At 52.0% G+C, this 21459-nt stretch overlaps 3 protein-coding genes and 3 pseudogenes across 6 annotated transcripts; all 6 read left to right on the forward strand.

The window, feature by feature from the left end:
• The first annotated feature begins 3234 nt into the window (after positions 1-3234).
• LOC306956230 (feather keratin 2 pseudogene) lies at positions 3235-3531 on the forward strand (annotated as a pseudogene). Its single transcript has one exon. The product of its transcript is annotated as a feather keratin 2 pseudogene (transcript).
• Positions 3532-6683: 3152 nt separating this feature from the next.
• LOC306956233 (feather keratin 4) lies at positions 6684-6980 on the forward strand (the record flags this gene model as incomplete). Its single annotated transcript, XM_079547612.1, has 1 exon — positions 6684-6980. One exon carries the CDS (start codon positions 6684-6686, stop codon positions 6978-6980), a length of 297 nt encoding a protein of 98 aa, XP_079403738.1.
• A 3212-nt stretch (positions 6981-10192) lies between these two features.
• On the forward strand, positions 10193-10489 carry LOC306956231 (feather keratin 2 pseudogene; annotated as a pseudogene). The gene has a single exon. The product of its transcript is annotated as a feather keratin 2 pseudogene (transcript).
• A 2652-nt stretch (positions 10490-13141) lies between these two features.
• On the forward strand, positions 13142-13438 carry LOC306956236 (feather keratin 4; the record flags this gene model as incomplete). Its single annotated transcript, XM_079547614.1, has 1 exon — positions 13142-13438. One exon carries the CDS (start codon positions 13142-13144, stop codon positions 13436-13438), a length of 297 nt encoding a protein of 98 aa, XP_079403740.1.
• Positions 13439-16650: 3212 nt separating this feature from the next.
• On the forward strand, positions 16651-16947 carry LOC306956237 (feather keratin 4; the record flags this gene model as incomplete). Its single annotated transcript, XM_079547615.1, has 1 exon — positions 16651-16947. The coding sequence occupies one exon, from the start codon at positions 16651-16653 to the stop codon at positions 16945-16947; it is 297 nt and encodes a 98-aa protein (XP_079403741.1).
• Positions 16948-20159: 3212 nt separating this feature from the next.
• On the forward strand, positions 20160-20456 carry LOC306956232 (feather keratin 2 pseudogene; annotated as a pseudogene). The gene has a single exon. The product of its transcript is annotated as a feather keratin 2 pseudogene (transcript).
• Positions 20457-21459: the final 1003 nt, after the last annotated feature.

Below are 21459 nucleotides of genomic sequence, written 5' to 3' on the forward strand. Positions count from 1 at the left end.
GGGCATCGCTTGAGCCCATTGCCCAGGAAGACCAAAGCCAGGCACAGGACACAGGACAGAGCTGCTCGTCAGTGTTTCCACATGGACTGAGCACCCTTGCACTCTATGGGAAAGCAGAGCGTGCATCCTGCATGCCACCTTGACGGTCTGGAAATGCTGCCTCCACATGTCCTCTTCTTCTCCCACTTTCTACTCATCGTCATGAGTCCATATTGTCTCCTGCTGTCCTGTGCCTTGGGTTTGCCCTGAAGCAAGTGGAGATGACCCTGCTTCTTCTCTCTTTTGTATTCTAAGGGAGAACCTCCTGAATCCCACCGTGATGATGAGGTGTCTGAGTCCTAGCTTCCTTCATAGAAGCATGGGCAAGATTGCTTCTCTCATGCACTGCTTTGATTTCTTCTGTTGTCTCAATAAATTTTATGCTGCATTGTAATCTCAGTCTTTTTGTGTTCCTTCCTTGCTGGGATGCCCAATCACTGGTGGGAAATGGGATATCTTGGAGCGTAAAGATCATTTTGTGGAATCACAGAAACGAAACAATGGGGTTGTAAGGGACCTCTGGGGGCCTTCTAGTCCTGCCAAACCTAAACCTGCTAAAGCAGGTTCCCTGGATCTGCCAGCACAGAAAGCATCCAGGTGGGTCCTGGACTATGTTCAGCAAAGGACAGACCAGCAGCTGTCTGGGCAGCTATTTCCAGCGCACAGACACTCCCACTGCTGTGGGGGTTCTGCTCCCACACCTTCCCTCTATGCCTACTGTTCTATTTCTGAAATATTGAGGAATACAAGGCCAGTGCAGAGACACTGCTTGTATGTGTGCAGATCCATCATGCTGCAAGCATGAAGGTTTAGCAAGTCAGTATATGACAATAGCAACATGAGGAAGAAGCAAATAAATACATAAATTATAGTGGCTATGAGCATCGTCAATTTTGGGTCTTTTTGAATGGAAGCTGGAATCTGGAAGATCATGAGGTTCAGAGAGAGAAGTAACGTGTCGTGTGTATGGCTGGCTTGTTGCACTGTGCCCCACACTACCACAAGTGATGCCATTTGTACCTAGAGGAAGTCCTGCCTTCCTTTTCTGTGGCAGATGAAGATGGGGTCCCATTTCCAGGGTCATGGGAGATGTTCTCTTCAGGCACATCAGTGCTCTAGGTCTGCCAGAGGCCTATCGGTGCTCCTCACAATCACATGCGGTCTCCCACCGTACCCACCGACTCAGGCCCATTCACCCAGGGCCTGTATCACACCTCTGCCATCAGCCCTCAGCCTTGTCTCCAGCTCAAGGACATCAGTCCTATTCTGCTGTTCTCGAACAGGTCAGTTTATGCTTGATAATTGTCCCTTGCACTAGATGCACCGTTGCCCGGTGCGTTCCCAGCTCCCTCTTGGGTGCACGTGTATTATTCTGGCACTGCTCAGGAGTGTTGGCCCATGTTACTGTCACAGCATCGCAACCTGAGCTGTGCCCCGGCTCCCTGGCCTGGCATCAGTGCTGCCGTAGCACTGCCAACCTGATTGTTGAGCTGGTCTTTGGTGGACCTGTTGGGCATTTCTGCATCTGCCTTGCTCAGGCACTGTGTAATGAGTTCCACTGGTGGTGTGTCTCCTGGTTTCCATTCTCTTCATCTTCCTAAGTGAGACATTTGGTTGTGTCTCCATGATGAGAGATTTACGTGTGGCTGGTGGAGTCCCAGCATAATTGTGGAGACATTTTGTGAGTGCCCTGGGATGTGGCCTGGCTGGAGCCTGAGGTGTGTATGTTGGGTGTCACCTGTTGGGCAGTCAATTCCCCCTGGGCGCCTACTGCCTCAGGCGAACAGTGAATCGAGCTTTGTGCACGTCCTCATGGAGGCCCTGGCTGCTGCTGCTGCTGTCCCAGCTGCCCTTGCTGGAACTGCCAGACTTCCGTCGTTTCTGGGCAAGTGTGCTTTCATCCTGGAAGTGTTGTTGTCTGTTTGTTGGTGCACACTGTTGTGTCAGGAAGTAAGGGCAAAGCAGAATTCAATGTGTGGGCATGGGGGTGGTGGAGAGATGCTCATTTTTTGCCCAGTCTTCTTGTTTGATTGTGGCAGACATCTCAGTTTACAAGGAGTGGTTGACTCATATATGTTTGTGAGAGTGCAGTGTCCTAGATGGAGAAAAGTTCCTACTGCGGTATCAGGGAGCCTCTCTCAGCTGCTGACCGAGGAGAGAGGAAAAACAGTGAAGCATACAGTCATCGACTCATGGAACTGCTCCGGTTGGAAAAGACCTTCAAGATCAATTAGTCAAGCTGCAACCTAACTGCACTCCCCTAACTCTCAGGTCTCCTGAGAGCAGTGCTTCATGTTGTAGATCAGCTAGAACCAGAAAGCAGAGCATCCATCCTTGGACTGCTTCCCGCTGAGGCAGCCTGAGCACGTAGACGGGTGAAGCCAAGGCCGTGTTGGCCTTTGCATATGAGCCCTGCAAGAAGCTTGACCTTTAATGCTGTGCTTGCAAGGAAACGAGGCTGTACACGTTAAATCAAAATTTTAAAGCAAGTTGCAGAGGAATGAGAAGCTGTCACCAGCTGAGAGGACTTTGGCCATCTCCATCCCCACACCTTCATCTTCTCCCTGTGCTTTTGAGTTCCTTCCTCAGAAATGTCTTAGGCCTCTAATTCTGTCACTTGAAAGGAGCTTGTGTGGCAAAATGGACTTGTCATGAACTGGGAAATGAAAACGGAGAAGTAGCTCTGTAGGGAGGAGGAGTAAGGCATCAATTTCTATAATTGTGTTGTTTTGCATCCAAATGGGCTTGCCCCACTACAGCTACTCACACATGGGTTGCCTCTGGGCCTGGGGCGGTGCAGATTGGTATAAAAGCCAGTCCAGCACCAGGCTCCCTCATCCACTTCTCTTGCCTTCTCCTCCCTGGTGAACAAGGTGAGCTGCAGTGGCCTTCTCCTCACCCTACTCCTCCTCTGCTTCTCCTCTTGCTCTTGTGTTTTCCAATGTGCCTTTCCCTCTGTGAAAGCCTTAGTGTGAACCTTACTCCTTGAGGGGGCTCCCACCAACTCTGTTCTGCATGCCAGTCGGATAAGGACTGGGGCTGACTCTGCTGGGGCTCTTGGGGATCTGGGCTGCTAAGATACTCTCTCACCTCGCATTACCAGTCCCTGCTGCCTTTGAGAGCAGGCCACCAGGCTGCTGCTTGCACTGACTTCTTTTTCTGTCCCCTCTCCAGGTCCACCTCCATCCCACAGCCATGTCCTGCTACGATCTGTGCCGTCCCTGTGGCCCGACCCCGCTGGCCAACAGCTGCAACGAGCCCTGTGTGCGCCAGTGCCAGGACTCCCGGGTGGTGATCCAGCCCTCTCCCGTCGTGGTCACCCTGCCCGGACCCATCCTCAGCTCCTTCCCCCAGAACACCGCGGTGGGCTCCAGCACCTCCGCTGCTGTTGGCAGCATCCTGAGTGAGGAGGGCGTGCCCATCTCCTCCGGTGGCTTTGGCATCTCTGGCCTGGGCAGCCGCTTCTCTAGCAGGAGGTACCTGCCCTGCTAAGCATGAGGTGGGCATCGCTTGAGCCCATTGCCCAGGAAGACCAAAGCCAGGCACAGGACACAGGACAGAGCTGCTCGTCAGTGTTTCCACATGGACTGAGCACCCTTGCACTCTATGGGAAAGCAGAGCGTGCATCCTGCATGCCACCTTGACGGTCTGGAAATGCTGCCTCCACATGTCCTCTTCTTCTCCCACTTTCTACTCATCGTCATGAGTCCATATTGTCTCCTGCTGTCCTGTGCCTTGGGTTTGCCCTGAAGCAAGTGGAGATGACCCTGCTTCTTCTCTCTTTTGTATTCTAAGGGAGAACCTCCTGAATCCCACCGTGATGATGAGGTGTCTGAGTCCTAGCTTCCTTCATAGAAGCATGGGCAAGATGGCTTCTCTCATGCACTGCTTTGATTTCTTCTGTTGTCTCAATAAATTTTATGCTGCATTGTAATCTCAGTCTTTTTGTGTTCCTTCCTTGCTGGGATGCCCAATCACTGGTGGGAAATGGGATATCTTGGAGCGTAAAGATCATTTTGTGGAATCACAGAAACGAAACAATGGGGTTGTAAGGGACCTCCGGGGGCCTTCTAGTCCTGCCAAACCTAAACCTGCTAAAGCAGGTTCCCTGGATCTGCCAGCACAGAAAGCATCCAGGTGGGTCCTGGACTATGTTCAGCAAAGGACAGACCAGCAGCTGTCTGGGCAGCTATTTCCAGCGCACAGACACTCCCACTGCTGTGGGGGTTCTGCTCCCACACCTTCCCTCTATGCCTACTGTTCTATTTCTGAAATATTGAGGAATACAAGGCCAGTGCAGAGACACTGCTTGTATGTGTGCAGATCCATCATGCTGCAAGCATGAAGGTTTAGCAAGTCAGTATATGACAATAGCATCATGAGGAAGAAGCAAATAAATACATAAATTATCGTGGCTATGAGCATCGTCAATTTTGGGTCTTTTTGAATGGAAGCTGGAATCTGGAAGATCATGAGGTTCAGAGAGAGAAGTAACGTGTCGTGTGTATGGCTGGCTTGTTGCACTGTGCCCCACACTACCACAAGTGATGCCATTTGTACCTAGAGGAAGTCCTGCCTTCCTTTTCTGTGGCAGATGAAGATGGTGTCCCATTTCCGGGGTCATGGGAGATGTTCTCTTCAGGCACATCAGTGCTCTAGGTCTGCCAGAGGCCTATCGGTGCTCCTCACAATCACACATGGGGTCTCCCACCATACCCACCGACTCAGGCCCATTCACCCAGGGCCTGTATCACACCTCTGTCATCAGCCCTCAGCCTTGTCTCCAGCTCAGGGACATTAGTCTGGTTCTGCTGTTCTCGAACAGGTCAGTTTGTGCTTGATAATTGTCCCCTTGCACTAGATGCACCGTTGCCCGGTGCGTTCCCAGCTCCCTCTTGGGTGCACGTGTATTATTCTGGCACTGCTCAGGAGTGTTGGCCCATGTTACTGTCACAGCATCGCAACCTGAGCTGTGCCCCAGCTCCCTGGCCTGGCATCAGTGCTGCCGTAGCACTGCCAACCTGATTGTTGAGCTGGTCTTTGGTGGACCTGTTGGGCATTTCTGCATCTGCCTTGCTCAGGCACTGTGTAATGAGTTCCACTGGTGGTGTGTCTCCTGGTTTCCATTCTCTTCATCTTCCTAAGTGAGACATTTGGTTGTGTCTCCATGATGAGAGATTTACGGGTGGCTGGTGAAGTCCCAGCATAATTGTGGAGACATTTTGTGAGTGCCCTGGGATGTGGCCTGGCTGGAGCCTGAGGTGTGTATGTTGGGTGTCACCTGTTGGGCAGTCAATTCCCCCTGGGCGCCTGCTGCCTCAGGCCAATGCTGCATAGAGCTTGGTGCACATCCTCATGGAGGCCGTGACTCCTGCTACTGTCCCAGCTGCCCACGATGGCACTCCCATATTCCACATGCTTCTGGGCAAGTGTGCTTCCAGTGCAACCTGGAAATGTTGTGTGTTTGTTGGTGTGTGCTGTTGTGTCAGGATGTATGTGCAAAGTAGGATGCAAAACATGGACATGGGGGTGCTGGGGAACCAGGCAATTTTTGCCCAGTCTATTTGTTTGACTGTGGAAGACATCACAATTTATGATGATGATCAGCTAATGTCTGACTATGAGAGAGCAATGTCCTTTTTAGTGAAACACGCCTTTTCTGTTGTCGGTGGACATCCCCCAGCTGGAAACGGAAGGGAAAGGAATAGTAGTGAGACTTAGGTCTCCTGCGAGCAGTGCATGATGTCGTAGAATAGCTAGAACCAGAAAGCAGAGCATCTATCCTTGGACTCAGCTTCCAGCTGAGGCAGCCTGAGCACGTAGATGGGTGAAGCAAAGGCCGTGTTGGTGTTTGCATATGAGCCCTGCAAGAAGCTTGACCTTTAATGCTGTGCTTGCAAGGAAATGAGGCCCCACACACTGGGGCAAAGCATCAAAGCAAGCTGCACGGCAATGAGATGCTGTCTCCCGCTGACACTGTTGGCCATTTCCATCCCCACACCTTCATCTTCTCCCTGTGCTTTTGAGTTCCTTCCTCAGAAATGCTTAGGCCTCTAATTCTGTCGCTTGAAAGGAGCTTGTGTGGCAAAATGGACTTGTCAGGAACTGGGAAATGAGAATGGAGAAGTAGCTTTGTAGGGAAGAGAATTAATCCATCAATTTTGATAATTGTGTTGTTTTGCATCCAAATGGGCTTGCCCCACTACAGCTACTCACACATGGGTTGCCTCTGGGCCTGGGGCGGTGCAGATTGGTATAAAAGCCAGTCCAGCACCAGGCTCCCTCATCCACTTCTCTTGCCTTCTCCTCCCTGGTGAACAAGGTGAGCTGCAGTGGCCTTCTTCTCACCCTCATCTTTCTCTGCTTCTCCTCTTGCTCTTGTGTTTTCCAATGTGCCTTTCCCTCTGTGAAAGCCTTGGTGTGAACCTTGCACCTTGAGGGGGCTCCCACCAACTCTGTTCTGCATGCCAGTGGGATCAAGCCTTGGGCTGACTCTGCTGGGGCTCTTGGGGATCTGGGCAGCTCAGACCCTCTCTCACCTCGCATTACCAGTCCCTGCTGCCTTTGAGAGCAGGCCACCAGGCTGCTGCTTGCACTGACTTCTTTTTCTGTCCCCTCTCCAGGTCCTCCTCCACCCCACAGCCATGTCCTGCTACGATCTGTGCCGTCCCTGTGGCCCGACCCCGCTGGCCAACAGCTGCAACGAGCCCTGTGTGCGCCAGTGCCAGGACTCCCGGGTGGTGATCCAGCCCTCTCCCGTCGTGGTCACCCTGCCCGGACCCATCCTCAGCTCCTTCCCCCAGAACACCGCGGTGGGCTCCAGCACCTCCGCTGCTGTTGGCAGCATCCTGAGTGAGGAGGGCGTGCCCATCTCCTCCGGTGGCTTTGGCATCTCTGGCCTGGGCAGCCGCTTCTCTAGCAGGAGGTGCCTGCCCTACTAAGGATGAGGTGGAATTCCCATGAGCCCATTGCCCAGGAAGCCCAAAGCCAGAGGCTGGACTGAGGACAGAGCTGTTGGCCAGCGTTTCCAAGTATGCTGAGCACCTTTCATGCCCTCCTGTAAAGCAGAGAGGGATTCTGGGGGGCCAGCTCCTGCGTTCTGGCCGCATGACCAGCAGATATCTTCTTCTTCCACTTTCTTGTCAGCATCACACATCCTTGTTGTCTCTAGCTGTCCTGTGCCTTGGGTTCATCCTAAAGCAAGTTGAGATGGCCCTGCTTCTTTCCTCCCTCTCCATGTAATGGAGGAAGTTGTGCATCTCATTGTGGTGATGGTGAATCTGCGTATCAGCTGCCTTCATAGCAGCCTGGGCCAGATTCCGTTCACAATACATTGCCTTATTTCTACCTTCATTCTTAATAAATGTTGTGCTGCATTCAAATCTGAGTCTCTTTGTGTTCCTTCCTTGTTGAGGTGCTCAACATTCCTCAAAGTGAAATGGAGTATCTTGGGTTGTGAAGCTCACGTCTTCTACCAGTGCTTAATCTGTTTTAGTAGGACCCTTGACCAACGTCTCTGAATTAAAGGCATTTCACAAGTCATTGGCTGACCAGTGTGAACACGAGGAGGACAAATTCTCCTGGTTGCAGGCATTGTGCCATCTGGCCTGTTGCTGCACATATGCTATGCCACCAGCATCAGAGAGGGATAGGGGTGCTTTGAGTGTGGAGTGGCCTTTGCTACTTTGTCTCACTTCAGCAGATGTGATGATTGCTCTTGCCACAGGGAGTTCAGGGGAAAACAAGGTACAGAGCTCTACTTCGCATATGCTCTAGCCCACCTTACATGAGGCATTTGTCTGTGCCTCCGTGTCCTGTTGAAGGCACAGGGTGCCATGGGCTGTGGGAAGCCCTGCGATGCCTTTCACCAAACGTGAAGCCACGGTGAGCAGAGAGTAGGAGGAGAATGAACATAAAATACGGTATCTGGAATGGAAGGCAGCATGTGCACCTCGTGGTCATGAGTGGCAAGGTGCTGTAGGGCACCAGAAACACTTTGGGCAGATCCTGAGAAACAAGGACATATTTTTCACACTGGAAATAAACAGAAGTTTCCGTTGAGGACAAAGGAAATCCTCTCTTCCTTTTCTGTGGCAGATGAAGATGGTCTGCTGCGACCCAGTGCATGGGAGATGTTCTTTTCACTCACATCAGCGCTCTGAGAGTTGCCCAACGGCTCTCCACACACTCACCTGTGGTCTCCCACCACACCCACTGACTCAGGCCCATTCACCCAGGGCCTGTATCACACCTCTGTCATGAGCGCCTCAGCCTTGTCTCCAGCTCAAGGACATCAGTCTGATTCTGCTGTTCTCGGACAGGTCAGTTTGTGCTTGATAATTGTCCCCTTGCACTAGATGCACCGTTGCCCGGTGCGTTCCCAGCTCCCTCTTGGGTGCACGTGTATTATTCTGGCACTGCTCAGGATTGTTGGCCCATGTTACTGTCACAGCACCGCAACCTGAGCTGTGCCCCGGCTCCCTGGCCTGGCATCAGTGCTGCCGTAGCACTGCCAACCTGATTGTTGAGCTGGTCTTTGGTGGACCTGTTGGGCATTTCTGCATCTGCCTTGCTCAGGCACTGTGTAATGAGTTCCACTGGTGGTGTGTCTCCTGGTTTCCATTCTCTTCATCTTCCTAAGTGAGACATTTGGTTGTGTCTCCATGATGAGAGATTTACGTGTGGCTGGTGGAGTCCCAGCATAATTGCGGTGGCATTTTGTGAGTGCCCTGGGATGTGGCCTGGCTGGAGCCTGAGGTGTGTATGTTGGGTGTCACCTGTTGGGCAGTCAATTCCCCCTGGGTGCCTATTGCCTCTGGCCAACGCTGCATAGAGATTGATGTCCTCCTTTGGCATATGTGTTTGGAACAACCCTGACTCCTGCTGCTGTCCCAGCTGCCCATGATGGCACTCCCATATTCCACATGCTTCTGGGCAAGTGTGCTTCCAGTGCAACCTGGAAATGTTGTGTGTTTGTTGGTGTGTGCTGTATTGTCAGGATGTATGTGCAAAGTAGGATGCAAAACATGGACATGGGGGTGCTGGGGAACCAGGCAATTTTTGCCCAGTCTTTTTGTTTGACTGTGGAAGACATCACAATTTATGGTGATGATCAGCTAATGTCTGACTATGAGAGAGCAATGTCCTTTTTAGTGAAACACGCCTTTTCTGTTGTCGGTGGACATCCCCCAGCTGGAAACAGAAGGGAAAGGAATAGTAGTGAGACTTAGGTCTCCTGCGAGCAGTGCATGATGTCGTAGAATAGCTAGAACCAGAAAGCAGAGCATCTATCCTTGGACTCAGCTTCCAGCTGAGGCAGCCTGAGCACGTAGATGGGTGAAGCAAAGGCCGTGTTGGTGTTTGCATATGAGCCCTGCAAGAAGCTTGACCTTTAATGCTGTGCTTGCAAGGAAATGAGGCCCCACACACTGGGGCAAAGCATCAAAGCAAGCTGCACGGCAATGAGATGCTGTCTCCCGCTGACACTGTTGGCCATTTCCATCCCCACACCTTCATCTTCTCCCTGTGCTTTTGAGTTCCTTCCTCAGAAATGCTTAGGCCTCTAATTCTGTCGCTTGAAAGGAGCTTGTGTGGCAAAATGGACTTGTCAGGAACTGGGAAATGAGAATGGAGAAGTAGCTTTGTAGGGAAGAGAATTAATCCATCAATTTTGATAATTGTGTTGTTTTGCATCCAAATGGGCTTGCCCCACTACAGCTACTCACACATGGGTTGCTTCTGGGCCTGGGGCGGTGCAGATTGGTATAAAAGCCAGTCCAGCACCAGGCTCCCTCATCCACTTCTCTTGCCTTCTCCTCCCTGGTGAACAAGGTGAGCTGCAGTGGCCTTCTTCTCACCCTCATCTTTCTCTGCTTCTCCTCTTGCTCTTGTGTTTTCCAATGTGCCTTTCCCTCTGTGAAAGCCTTGGTGTGAACCTTGCACCTTGAGGGGGCTCCCACCAACTCTGTTCTGCATGCCAGTGGGATCAAGCCTTGGGCTGACTCTGCTGGGGCTCTTGGGGATCTGGGCAGCTCAGACCCTCTCTCACCTCGCATTACCAGTCCCTGCTGCCTTTGAGAGCAGGCCACCAGGCTGCTGCTTGCACTGACTTCTTTTTCTGTCCCCTCTCCAGGTCCTCCTCCATCCCACAGCCATGTCCTGCTACGATCTGTGCCGTCCCTGTGGCCCGACCCCGCTGGCCAACAGCTGCAACGAGCCCTGTGTGCGCCAGTGCCAGGACTCCCGGGTTGTGATCCAGCCCTCTCCCGTCGTGGTCACCCTGCCCGGACCCATCCTCAGCTCCTTCCCCCAGAACACCGCGGTGGGCTCCAGCACCTCCGCTGCTGTTGGCAGCATCCTGAGTGAGGAGGGCGTGCCCATCTCCTCCGGTGGCTTTGGCATCTCTGGCCTGGGCAGCCGCTTCTCTAGCAGGAGGTACCTGCCCTGCTAAGCATGAGGTGGGCATCGCTTGAGCCCATTGCCCAGGAAGACCAAAGCCAGGCACTGAACTGAGGACACGACTGCTGGCCAATGATTCCAGATGGGCTGAGCACCGTTGCTGGTTGTTACTGCTAGGGTATACAACCAGCAGACGTCTTCTGCTTCTACTTTCTTCCCAACATCACACGTTCATCTTGTGTCCCGCTGTCCTGTGCCTTGGGTTCATTCTGAGGCAAGTGGAGATGGCCCTGCTTCTTCTCCCTCTAGACATATGAATGAGGAAGGCCAGCATCCCATTCAGCTTGAAGTGTGTCTGAGAGCCAGCTGCCCCCATAGCAGCCTGGACCAGATCCATTCCATCGTGCATTGCTTCGTTTCTATCTTTAGACTCAATAAAGTTTATGCTGCATTGTAATCTCAGTCTCCTTATGTTCCTTCCATGTTGGCATGACTGGATCATCTGTCTAGGGGTTGATGTGATGTGTTGGGTTTTGATGTGTTTTTTGGGTTGGAAAAGAGTGGGCACCTGTAGTTCTAAATAGACCTCCTTTCCACACAGTGTGGTAGGTTACCCTCAAGGCTGATGGGACTTACTGGAGTACATGTGAATGGATGTATAGTTACACAAGGTATGCCAAGAGTGCCCAGGTGCTCTCTCAAATTTATAGATATATATAAGGAACTCCGGTTTTGATTGTTAATTTCATTAGATGAAGCAAACACTTTAATTGTCGGATTGTATTTTTTGTGAGCAAGTGCTCAAAGATGCAAAGATCTGACTGGACGTTACGACTCAGAGAGTACTCTTCTGCCCGTCCCTCCTCCAAGCACATCTCCAAACTCTCAAAGTGGAAAGAGTCCCAGAGATGTCAAAGTGAAGCCAACATGGCTGAAACCCAAGCCCCACTTTGATTTGCAACTGCATGTATGTGTTGAGCATGGGTGTGTATAATGATGAGGAATGCAAGCTGGAAATGCAGCGGCTATCTTCTGGCAAGTGAGGAACTGGGCAGCATCTTTGACATCTCTTGAAACCATTGCAGAGTGAAGGAATGGAGCAGGATGGTCTTTGCCGGTGGAACAATCCTGTGGTCTAATGCATAGTTATCGTGAAGTCCTTACAAGCTCATCACTGCGTCCTGAGGGCAAGTGGGTCTGGAGCAGCCCCGCAGGACTCGTCCAAAATTCCCATTCAGCTGCTGAGCAGACTGAGCTTGGGGAGGTCCCAAACCAGGCTCAGTTGTGTCCTCCACACAGGCCTCAAGCTGGGGAGACTGAGGGAGTGGTACACCACCAACTTTGCCCTCAGTCCTCCTTCCCACTCTCCCGTCCTCCTCAGCCTCTGCTTTGCTCCTGCCACTCTGTTCCTGCCACCAGTGGTACCAGGGGAACTGCTGGTGCTGTTGATCATCCACCTGCCATTGTGAGCACTCTCAGTGCTCCTGAACAGGGTGGCGTGTCTAATCAGTGAAAATGCTACCAAGTGTTTGGTTGTGCCCATTGGGCTGCCAGTCTGGATGGCCAAAGCACGACTTGTGTCAAAGACATGGGCGGGTGGAGGGACAAGTATCAATTGCCCACGTGTGCTTTTGTCATTGGGATTCCTCCTCGCTTACCAGAGGTGTCCAGCAAGGTGTCATTGGAGGGCAGTAGCCTACATTTGCTATTCTTAGAAGAATGCTACTTAAGGCACGGAGGTATGAAGGAGAAAAGTTAGATTGCAAAAGAAGAGCCAGGCCCATTGCTGCCAAGAGCAATTATTCCTTTGAGAAATATTCCCAAATCCTAGAGCACAAGTGCCCTGACTGGAAAGGTGATTCTTCAAAGAAGGTGCGCAAGCATAGAGTTAGAGTGATGATGCGGGCCTTGAGATACTGAAGTGCAGCCTACAGTTTCATTGCAAGGAGAAGAATCCCAGTCATCAGGACCATGTTAAAGCAAGGCCCCAGAGTCACAGGCTGACATCCCCTGGAGTGGTGAGAAACTCATCATCACAGGCTGTCTCATCAGGTTGTGCCTACGTGTCCATTTCTCTGGCAAGATTTTGAACAGCAATGCAGTCACTTGAAAGGAATGTGAATGATAGGATGGGTGCGACTAGAAATGGGAAACAAAATGGTAGCATCAGTACAAGTTGAAAAAGCCACTATTTTCTGTCATGGTCAGTGTTTTGCATGCAAGATGAGCTATTTGTAGACATTTGCATCGGAAGCATGCTTTGTGCCTGGGGCGGACAAGGCCAGTATAAAAGCCAGTCCAGCACCAGGCTGCCTCATCCACTTCTCTTGCCTTCTCCACTTTGGTGAACAAGGTGAGCTGCTGTGGCCTTCTCCCCAGTCTCTCCTTTCTCTGCTTCTCCTCTTACTCTTAGCCTCCACTTTCTTGGTGCGCCCTTGCAATCTTAGGTGTGGGCTTTGCTCTTTGGCAGTGCTCCCACCAGCCTGGTTGTGCTTTCCAGTGCCAGGGGAGGTGGGAAAAGGCCTTGGGCTGACTGTGCTGGGGCTCCTGGGGATCTGGGCTGCCAAGCCTGTCTATGCCTCTGCACTACTTGTGCCTGCTTCCCAGCCTGTTCCTCCTCTCATGGCAAACATGCCACCAGGCTGCTGCTGACGCTGCCTATGTTTTGCTGTCCCCTCTCCAGGTCCACCTCCATCCCACAGCCATGTCCTGCTACGATCTGTGCCGTCCCTGTGGCCCGACCCCGCTGGCCAACAGCTGCAACGAGCCCTGTGTGCGCCAGTGCCAGGACTCCCGGGTGGTGATCCAGCCCTCTCCCGTCGTGGTCACCCTGCCCGGACCCATCCTCAGCTCCTTCCCCCAGAACACCGCGGTGGGCTCCAGCACCTCCGCTGCTGTTGGCAGCATCCTGAGTGAGGAGGGCGTGCCCATCTCCTCCGGTGGCTTTGGCATCTCTGGCCTGGGCAGCCGCTTCTCTAGCAGGAGGTGCCTGCCCTACTAAGGATGAGGTGGAATTCCCATGAGCCCATTGCCCAGGAAGCCCAAAGCCAGAGGCTGGACTGAGGACAGAGCTGTTGGCCAGCGTTTCCAAGTATGCTGAGCACCTTTCATGCCCTCCTGTAAAGCAGAGAGGGATTCTGGGGGGCCAGCTCCTGCGTTCTGGCCGCATGACCAGCAGATATCTTCTTCTTCCACTTTCTTGTCAGCATCACACATCCTTGTTGTCTCTAGCTGTCCTGTGCCTTGGGTTCATCCTAAAGCAAGTTGAGATGGCCCTGCTTCTTTCCTCCCTCTCCATGTAATGGAGGAAGTTGTGCATCTCATTGTGGTGATGGTGAATCTGCGTATCAGCTGCCTTCATAGCAGCCTGGGCCAGATTCCGTTCACAATACATTGCCTTATTTCTACCTTCATTCTTAATAAATGTTGTGCTGCATTCAAATCTGAGTCTCTTTGTGTTCCTTCCTTGTTGAGGTGCTCAACATTCCTCAAAGTGAAATGGAGTATCTTGGGTTGTGAAGCTCACGTCTTCTACCAGTGCTTAATCTGTTTTAGTAGGACCCTTGACCAACGTCTCTGAATTAAAGGCATTTCACAAGTCATTGGCTGACCAGTGTGAACACGAGGAGGACAAATTCTCCTGGTTGCAGGCATTGTGCCATCTGGCCTGTTGCTGCACATATGCTATGCCACCAGCATCAGAGAGGGATAGGGGTGCTTTGAGTGTGGAGTGGCCTTTGCTACTTTGTCTCACTTCAGCAGATGTGATGATTGCTCTTGCCACAGGGAGTTCAGGGGAAAACAAGGTACAGAGCTCTACTTCGCATATGCTCTAGCCCACCTTACATGAGGCATTTGTCTGTGCCTCCGTGTCCTGTTGAAGGCACAGGGTGCCATGGGCTGTGGGAAGCCCTGCGATGCCTTTCACCAAACGTGAAGCCACGGTGAGCAGAGAGTAGGAGGAGAATGAACATAAAATACGGTATCTGGAATGGAAGGCAGCATGTGCACCTCGTGGTCATGAGTGGCAAGGTGCTGTAGGGCACCAGAAACACTTTGGGCAGATCCTGAGAAACAAGGACATATTTTTCACACTGGAAATAAACAGAAGTTTCCGTTGAGGACAAAGGAAATCCTCTCTTCCTTTTCTGTGGCAGATGAAGATGGTCTGCTGCGACCCAGTGCATGGGAGATGTTCTTTTCACTCACATCAGCGCTCTGAGAGTTGCCCAACGGCTCTCCACACACTCACCTGTGGTCTCCCACCACACCCACTGACTCAGGCCCATTCACCCAGGGCCTGTATCACACCTCTGTCATGAGCGCCTCAGCCTTGTCTCCAGCTCAAGGACATCAGTCTGATTCTGCTGTTCTCGGACAGGTCAGTTTGTGCTTGATAATTGTCCCCTTGCACTAGATGCACCGTTGCCCGGTGCGTTCCCAGCTCCCTCTTGGGTGCACGTGTATTATTCTGGCACTGCTCAGGATTGTTGGCCCATGTTACTGTCACAGCACCGCAACCTGAGCTGTGCCCCGGCTCCCTGGCCTGGCATCAGTGCTGCCGTAGCACTGCCAACCTGATTGTTGAGCTGGTCTTTGGTGGACCTGTTGGGCATTTCTGCATCTGCCTTGCTCAGGCACTGTGTAATGAGTTCCACTGGTGGTGTGTCTCCTGGTTTCCATTCTCTTCATCTTCCTAAGTGAGACATTTGGTTGTGTCTCCATGATGAGAGATTTACGTGTGGCTGGTGGAGTCCCAGCATAATTGCGGTGGCATTTTGTGAGTGCCCTGGGATGTGGCCTGGCTGGAGCCTGAGGTGTGTATGTTGGGTGTCACCTGTTGGGCAGTCAATTCCCCCTGGGTGCCTATTGCCTCTGGCCAACGCTGCATAGAGATTGATGTCCTCCTTTGGCATATGTGTTTGGAACAACCCTGACTCCTGCTGCTGTCCCAGCTGCCCATGATGGCACTCCCATATTCCACATGCTTCTGGGCAAGTGTGCTTTTAGTGCAACCTGGAAATGTTGTGTGTTTGTTGGTGTGTGCTGTATTGTCAGGATGTATGTGCAAAGTAGGATGCAAAACATGGACATGGGGGTGCTGGGGAACCAGGCAATTTTTGCCCAGTCTTTTTGTTTGACTGTGGAAGACATCACAATTTATGGTGATGATCAGCTAATGTCTGACTATGAGAGAGCAATGTCCTTTTTAGTGAAACACGCCTTTTCTGTTGTCGGTGGACATCCCCCAGCTGGAAACGGAAGGGAAAGGAATAGTAGTGAGACTTAGGTCTCCTGCGAGCAGTGCATGATGTCGTAGAATAGCTAGAACCAGAAAGCAGAGCATCTATCCTTGGACTCAGCTTCCAGCTGAGGCAGCCTGAGCACGTAGATGGGTGAAGCAAAGGCCGTGTTGGTGTTTGCATATGAGCCCTGCAAGAAGCTTGACCTTTAATGCTGTGCTTGCAAGGAAATGAGGCCCCACACACTGGGGCAAAGCATCAAAGCAAGCTGCACGGCAATGAGATGCTGTCTCCCGCTGACACTGTTGGCCATTTCCATCCCCACACCTTCATCTTCTCCCTGTGCTTTTGAGTTCCTTCCTCAGAAATGCTTAGGCCTCTAATTCTGTCGCTTGAAAGGAGCTTGTGTGGCAAAATGGACTTGTCAGGAACTCGGAAATGAGAATGGAGAAGTAGCTTTGTAGGGAAGAGAATTAATCCATCAATTTTGATAATTGTGTTGTTTTGCATCCAAATGGGCTTGCCCCACTACAGCTACTCACACATGGGTTGCCTCTGGGCCTGGGGCGGTGCAGATTGGTATAAAAGCCAGTCCAGCACCAGGCTCCCTCATCCACTTCTCTTGCCTTCTCCTCCCTGGTGAACAAGGTGAGCTGCAGTGGCCTTCTTCTCACCCTCATCTTTCTCTGCTTCTCCTCTTGCTCTTGTGTTTTCCAATGTGCCTTTCCCTCTGTGAAAGCCTTGGTGTGAACCTTGCACCTTGAGGGGGCTCCCACCAACTCTGTTCTGCATGCCAGTCGGATAAGGACTGGGGCTGACTCTGCTGGGGCTCTTGGGGATCTGGGCTGCTAAGATACTCTCTCACCTCGCATTACCAGTCCCTGCTGCCTTTGAGAGCAGGCCACCAGGCTGCTGCTTGCACTGACTTCTTTTTCTGTCCCCTCTCCAGGTCCTCCTCCATCCCACAGCCATGTCCTGCTACGATCTGTGCCGTCCCTGTGGCCCGACCCCGCTGGCCAACAGCTGCAACGAGCCCTGTGTGCGCCAGTGCCAGGACTCCCGGGTGGTGATCCAGCCCTCTCCCGTCGTGGTCACCCTGCCCGGACCCATCCTCAGCTCCTTCCCCCAGAACACCGCGGTGGGCTCCAGCACCTCCGCTGCTGTTGGCAGCATCCTGAGTGAGGAGGGCGTGCCCATCTCCTCCGGTGGCTTTGGCATCTCTGGCCTGGGCAGCCGCTTCTCTAGCAGGAGGTGCCTGCCCTACTAAGGATGAGGTGGAATTCCCATGAGCCCATTGCCCAGGAAGCCCAAAGCCAGAGGCTGGACTGAGGACAGAGCTGTTGGCCAGCGTTTCCAAGTATGCTGAGCACCTTTCATGCCCTCCTGTAAAGCAGAGAGGGATTCTGGGGGGCCAGCTCCTGCGTTCTGGCCGCATGACCAGCAGATATCTTCTTCTTCCACTTTCTTGTCAGCATCACACATCCTTGTTGTCTCTAGCTGTCCTGTGCCTTGGGTTCATCCTAAAGCAAGTTGAGATGGCCCTGCTTCTTTCCTCCCTCTCCATGTAATGGAGGAAGTTGTGCATCTCATTGTGGTGATGGTGAATCTGCGTATCAGCTGCCTTCATAGCAGCCTGGGCCAGATTCCGTTCACAATACATTGCCTTATTTCTACCTTCATTCTTAATAAATGTTGTGCTGCATTCAAATCTGAGTCTCTTTGTGTTCCTTCCTTGTTGAGGTGCTCAACATTCCTCAAAGTGAAATGGAGTATCTTGGGTTGTGAAGCTCACGTCTTCTACCAGTGCTTAATCTGTTTTAGTAGGACCCTTGACCAACGTCTCTGAATTAAAGGCATTTCACAAGTCATTGGCTGACCAGTGTGAACACGAGGAGGACAAATTCTCCTGGTTGCAGGCATTGTGCCATCTGGCCTGTTGCTGCACATATGCTATGCCACCAGCATCAGAGAGGGATAGGGGTGCTTTGAGTGTGGAGTGGCCTTTGCTACTTTGTCTCACTTCAGCAGATGTGATGATTGCTCTTGCCACAGGGAGTTCAGGGGAAAACAAGGTACAGAGCTCTACTTCGCATATGCTCTAGCCCACCTTACATGAGGCATTTGTCTGTGCCTCCGTGTCCTGTTGAAGGCACAGGGTGCCATGGGCTGTGGGAAGCCCTGCGATGCCTTTCACCAAACGTGAAGCCACGGTGAGCAGAGAGTAGGAGGAGAATGAACATAAAATACGGTATCTGGAATGGAAGGCAGCATGTGCACCTCGTGGTCATGAGTGGCAAGGTGCTGTAGGGCACCAGAAACACTTTGGGCAGATCCTGAGAAACAAGGACATATTTTTCACACTGGAAATTAACAGAAGTTTCCGTTGAGGACAAAGGAAATCCTCTCTTCCTTTTCTGTGGCAGATGAAGATGGTCTGCTGCGACCCAGTGCATGGGAGATGTTCTTTTCACTCACATCAGCGCTCTGAGAGTTGCCCAACGGCTCTCCACACACTCACCTGTGGTCTCCCACCACACCCACTGACTCAGGCCCATTCACCCAGGGCCTGTATCACACCTCTGTCATGAGCGCCTCAGCCTTGTCTCCAGCTCAAGGACATCAGTCTGATTCTGCTGTTCTCGGACAGGTCAGTTTGTGCTTGATAATTGTCCCCTTGCACTAGATGCACCGTTGCCCGGTGCGTTCCCAGCTCCCTCTTGGGTGCACGTGTATTATTCTGGCACTGCTCAGGATTGTTGGCCCATGTTACTGTCACAGCACCGCAACCTGAGCTGTGCCCCGGCTCCCTGGCCTGGCATCAGTGCTGCCGTAGCACTGCCAACCTGATTGTTGAGCTGGTCTTTGGTGGACCTGTTGGGCATTTCTGCATCTGCCTTGCTCAGGCACTGTGTAATGAGTTCCACTGGTGGTGTGTCTCCTGGTTTCCATTCTCTTCATCTTCCTAAGTGAGACATTTGGTTGTGTCTCCATGATGAGAGATTTACGTGTGGCTGGTGGAGTCCCAGCATAATTGCGGTGGCATTTTGTGAGTGCCCTGGGATGTGGCCTGGCTGGAGCCTGAGGTGTGTATGTTGGGTGTCACCTGTTGGGCAGTCAATTCCCCCTGGGTGCCTATTGCCTCTGGCCAACGCTGCATAGAGATTGATGTCCTCCTTTGGCATATGTGTTTGGAACAACCCTGACTCCTGCTGCTGTCCCAGCTGCCCATGATGGCACTCCCATATTCCACATGCTTCTGGGCAAGTGTGCTTCCAGTGCAACCTGGAAATGTTGTGTGTTTGTTGGTGTGTGCTGTTGTGTCAGGATGTATGTGCAAAGTAGGATGCAAAACATGGACATGGGGGTGCTGGGGAACCAGGCAATTTTTGCCCAGTCTTTTTGTTTGACTGTGGAAGACATCACAATTTATGGTGATGATCAGCTAATGTCTGACTATGAGAGAGCAATGTCCTTTTTAGTGAAACACGCCTTTTCTGTTGTCGGTGGACATCCCCCAGCTGGAAACAGAAGGGAAAGGAATAGTAGTGAGACTTAGGTCTCCTGCGAGCAGTGCATGATGTCGTAGAATAGCTAGAACCAGAAAGCAGAGCATCTATCCTTGGACTCAGCTTCCAGCTGAGGCAGCCTGAGCACGTAGATGGGTGAAGCAAAGGCCGTGTTGGTGTTTGCATATGAGCCCTGCAAGAAGCTTGACCTTTAATGCTGTGCTTGCAAGGAAATGAGGCCCCACACACTGGGGCAAAGCATCAAAGCAAGCTGCACGGCAATGAGATGCTGTCTCCCGCTGACACTGTTGGCCATTTCCATCCCCACACCTTCATCTTCTCCCTGTGCTTTTGAGTTCCTTCCTCAGAAATGCTTAGGCCTCTAATTCTGTCGCTTGAAAGGAGCTTGTGTGGCAAAATGGACTTGTCAGGAACTGGGAAATGAGAATGGAGAAGTAGCTTTGTAGGGAAGAGAATTAATCCATCAATTTTGATAATTGTGTTGTTTTGCATCCAAATGGGCTTGCCCCACTACAGCTACTCACACATGGGTTGCTTCTGGGCCTGGGGCGGTGCAGATTGGTATAAAAGCCAGTCCAGCACCAGGCTCCCTCATCCACTTCTCTTGCCTTCTCCTCCCTGGTGAACAAGGTGAGCTGCAGTGGCCTTCTTCTCACCCTCATCTTTCTCTGCTTCTCCTCTTGCTCTTGTGTTTTCCAATGTGCCTTTCCCTCTGTGAAAGCCTTGGTGTGAACCTTGCACCTTGAGGGGGCTCCCACCAACTCTGTTCTGCATGCCAGTGGGATCAAGCCTTGGGCTGACTCTGCTGGGGCTCTTGGGGATCTGGGCAGCTCAGACCCTCTCTCACCTCGCATTACCAGTCCCTGCTGCCTTTGAGAGCAGGCCACCAGGCTGCTGCTTGCACTGACTTCTTTTTCTGTCCCCTCTCCAGGTCCTCCTCCATCCCACAGCCATGTCCTGCTACGATCTGTGCCGTCCCTGTGGCCCGACCCCGCTGGCCAACAGCTGCAACGAGCCCTGTGTGCGCCAGTGCCAGGACTCCCGGGTTGTGATCCAGCCCTCTCCCGTCGTGGTCACCCTGCCCGGACCCATCCTCAGCTCCTTCCCCCAGAACACCGCGGTGGGCTCCAGCACCTCCGCTGCTGTTGGCAGCATCCTGAGTGAGGAGGGCGTGCCCATCTCCTCCGGTGGCTTTGGCATCTCTGGCCTGGGCAGCCGCTTCTCTAGCAGGAGGTACCTGCCCTGCTAAGCATGAGGTGGGCATCGCTTGAGCCCATTGCCCAGGAAGACCAAAGCCAGGCACTGAACTGAGGACACGACTGCTGGCCAATGATTCCAGATGGGCTGAGCACCGTTGCTGGTTGTTACTGCTAGGGTATACAACCAGCAGACGTCTTCTGCTTCTACTTTCTTCCCAACATCACACGTTCATCTTGTGTCCCGCTGTCCTGTGCCTTGGGTTCATTCTGAGGCAAGTGGAGATGGCCCTGCTTCTTCTCCCTCTAGACATATGAATGAGGAAGGCCAGCATCCCATTCAGCTTGAAGTGTGTCTGAGAGCCAGCTGCCCCCATAGCAGCCTGGACCAGATCCATTCCATCGTGCATTGCTTCGTTTCTATCTTTAGACTCAATAAAGTTTATGCTGCATTGTAATCTCAGTCTCCTTATGTTCCTTCCATGTTGGCATGACTGGATCATCTGTCTAGGGGTTGATGTGATGTGTTGGGTTTTGATGTGTGTTTTGGGTTGGAAAAGAGTGGGCACCTGTAGTTCTAAATAGACCTCCTTTCCACACAGTGTGGTAGGTTACCCTCAAGGCTGATGGGACTTACTGGAGTACATGTGAATGGATGTATAGTTACACAAGGTATGCCAAGAGTGCCCAGGTGCTCTCTCAAATTTATAGATATATATAAGGAACTCCGGTTTTGATTGTTAATTTCATTAGATGAAGCAAACACTTTAATTGTCGGATTGTATTTTTTGTGAGCAAGTGCTCAAAGATGCAAAGATCTGACTGGACGTTACGACTCAGAGAGTACTCTTCTGCCCGTCCCTCCTCCAAGCACATCTCCAAACTCTCAAAGTGGAAAGAGTCCCAGAGATGTCAAAGTGAAGCCAACATGGCTGAAACCCAAGCCCCACTTTGATTTGCAACTGCATGTATGTGTTGAGCATGGGTGTGTATAATGATGAGGAATGCAAGCTGGAAATGCAGCGGCTATCTTCTGGCAAGTGAGGAACTGGGCAG

Source organism: Tetrao urogallus, assembly GCF_951394365.1.
Source record: "Tetrao urogallus genome assembly, chromosome: 28".
Taxonomy (NCBI): Eukaryota; Metazoa; Chordata; class Aves; order Galliformes; family Phasianidae; genus Tetrao; species Tetrao urogallus.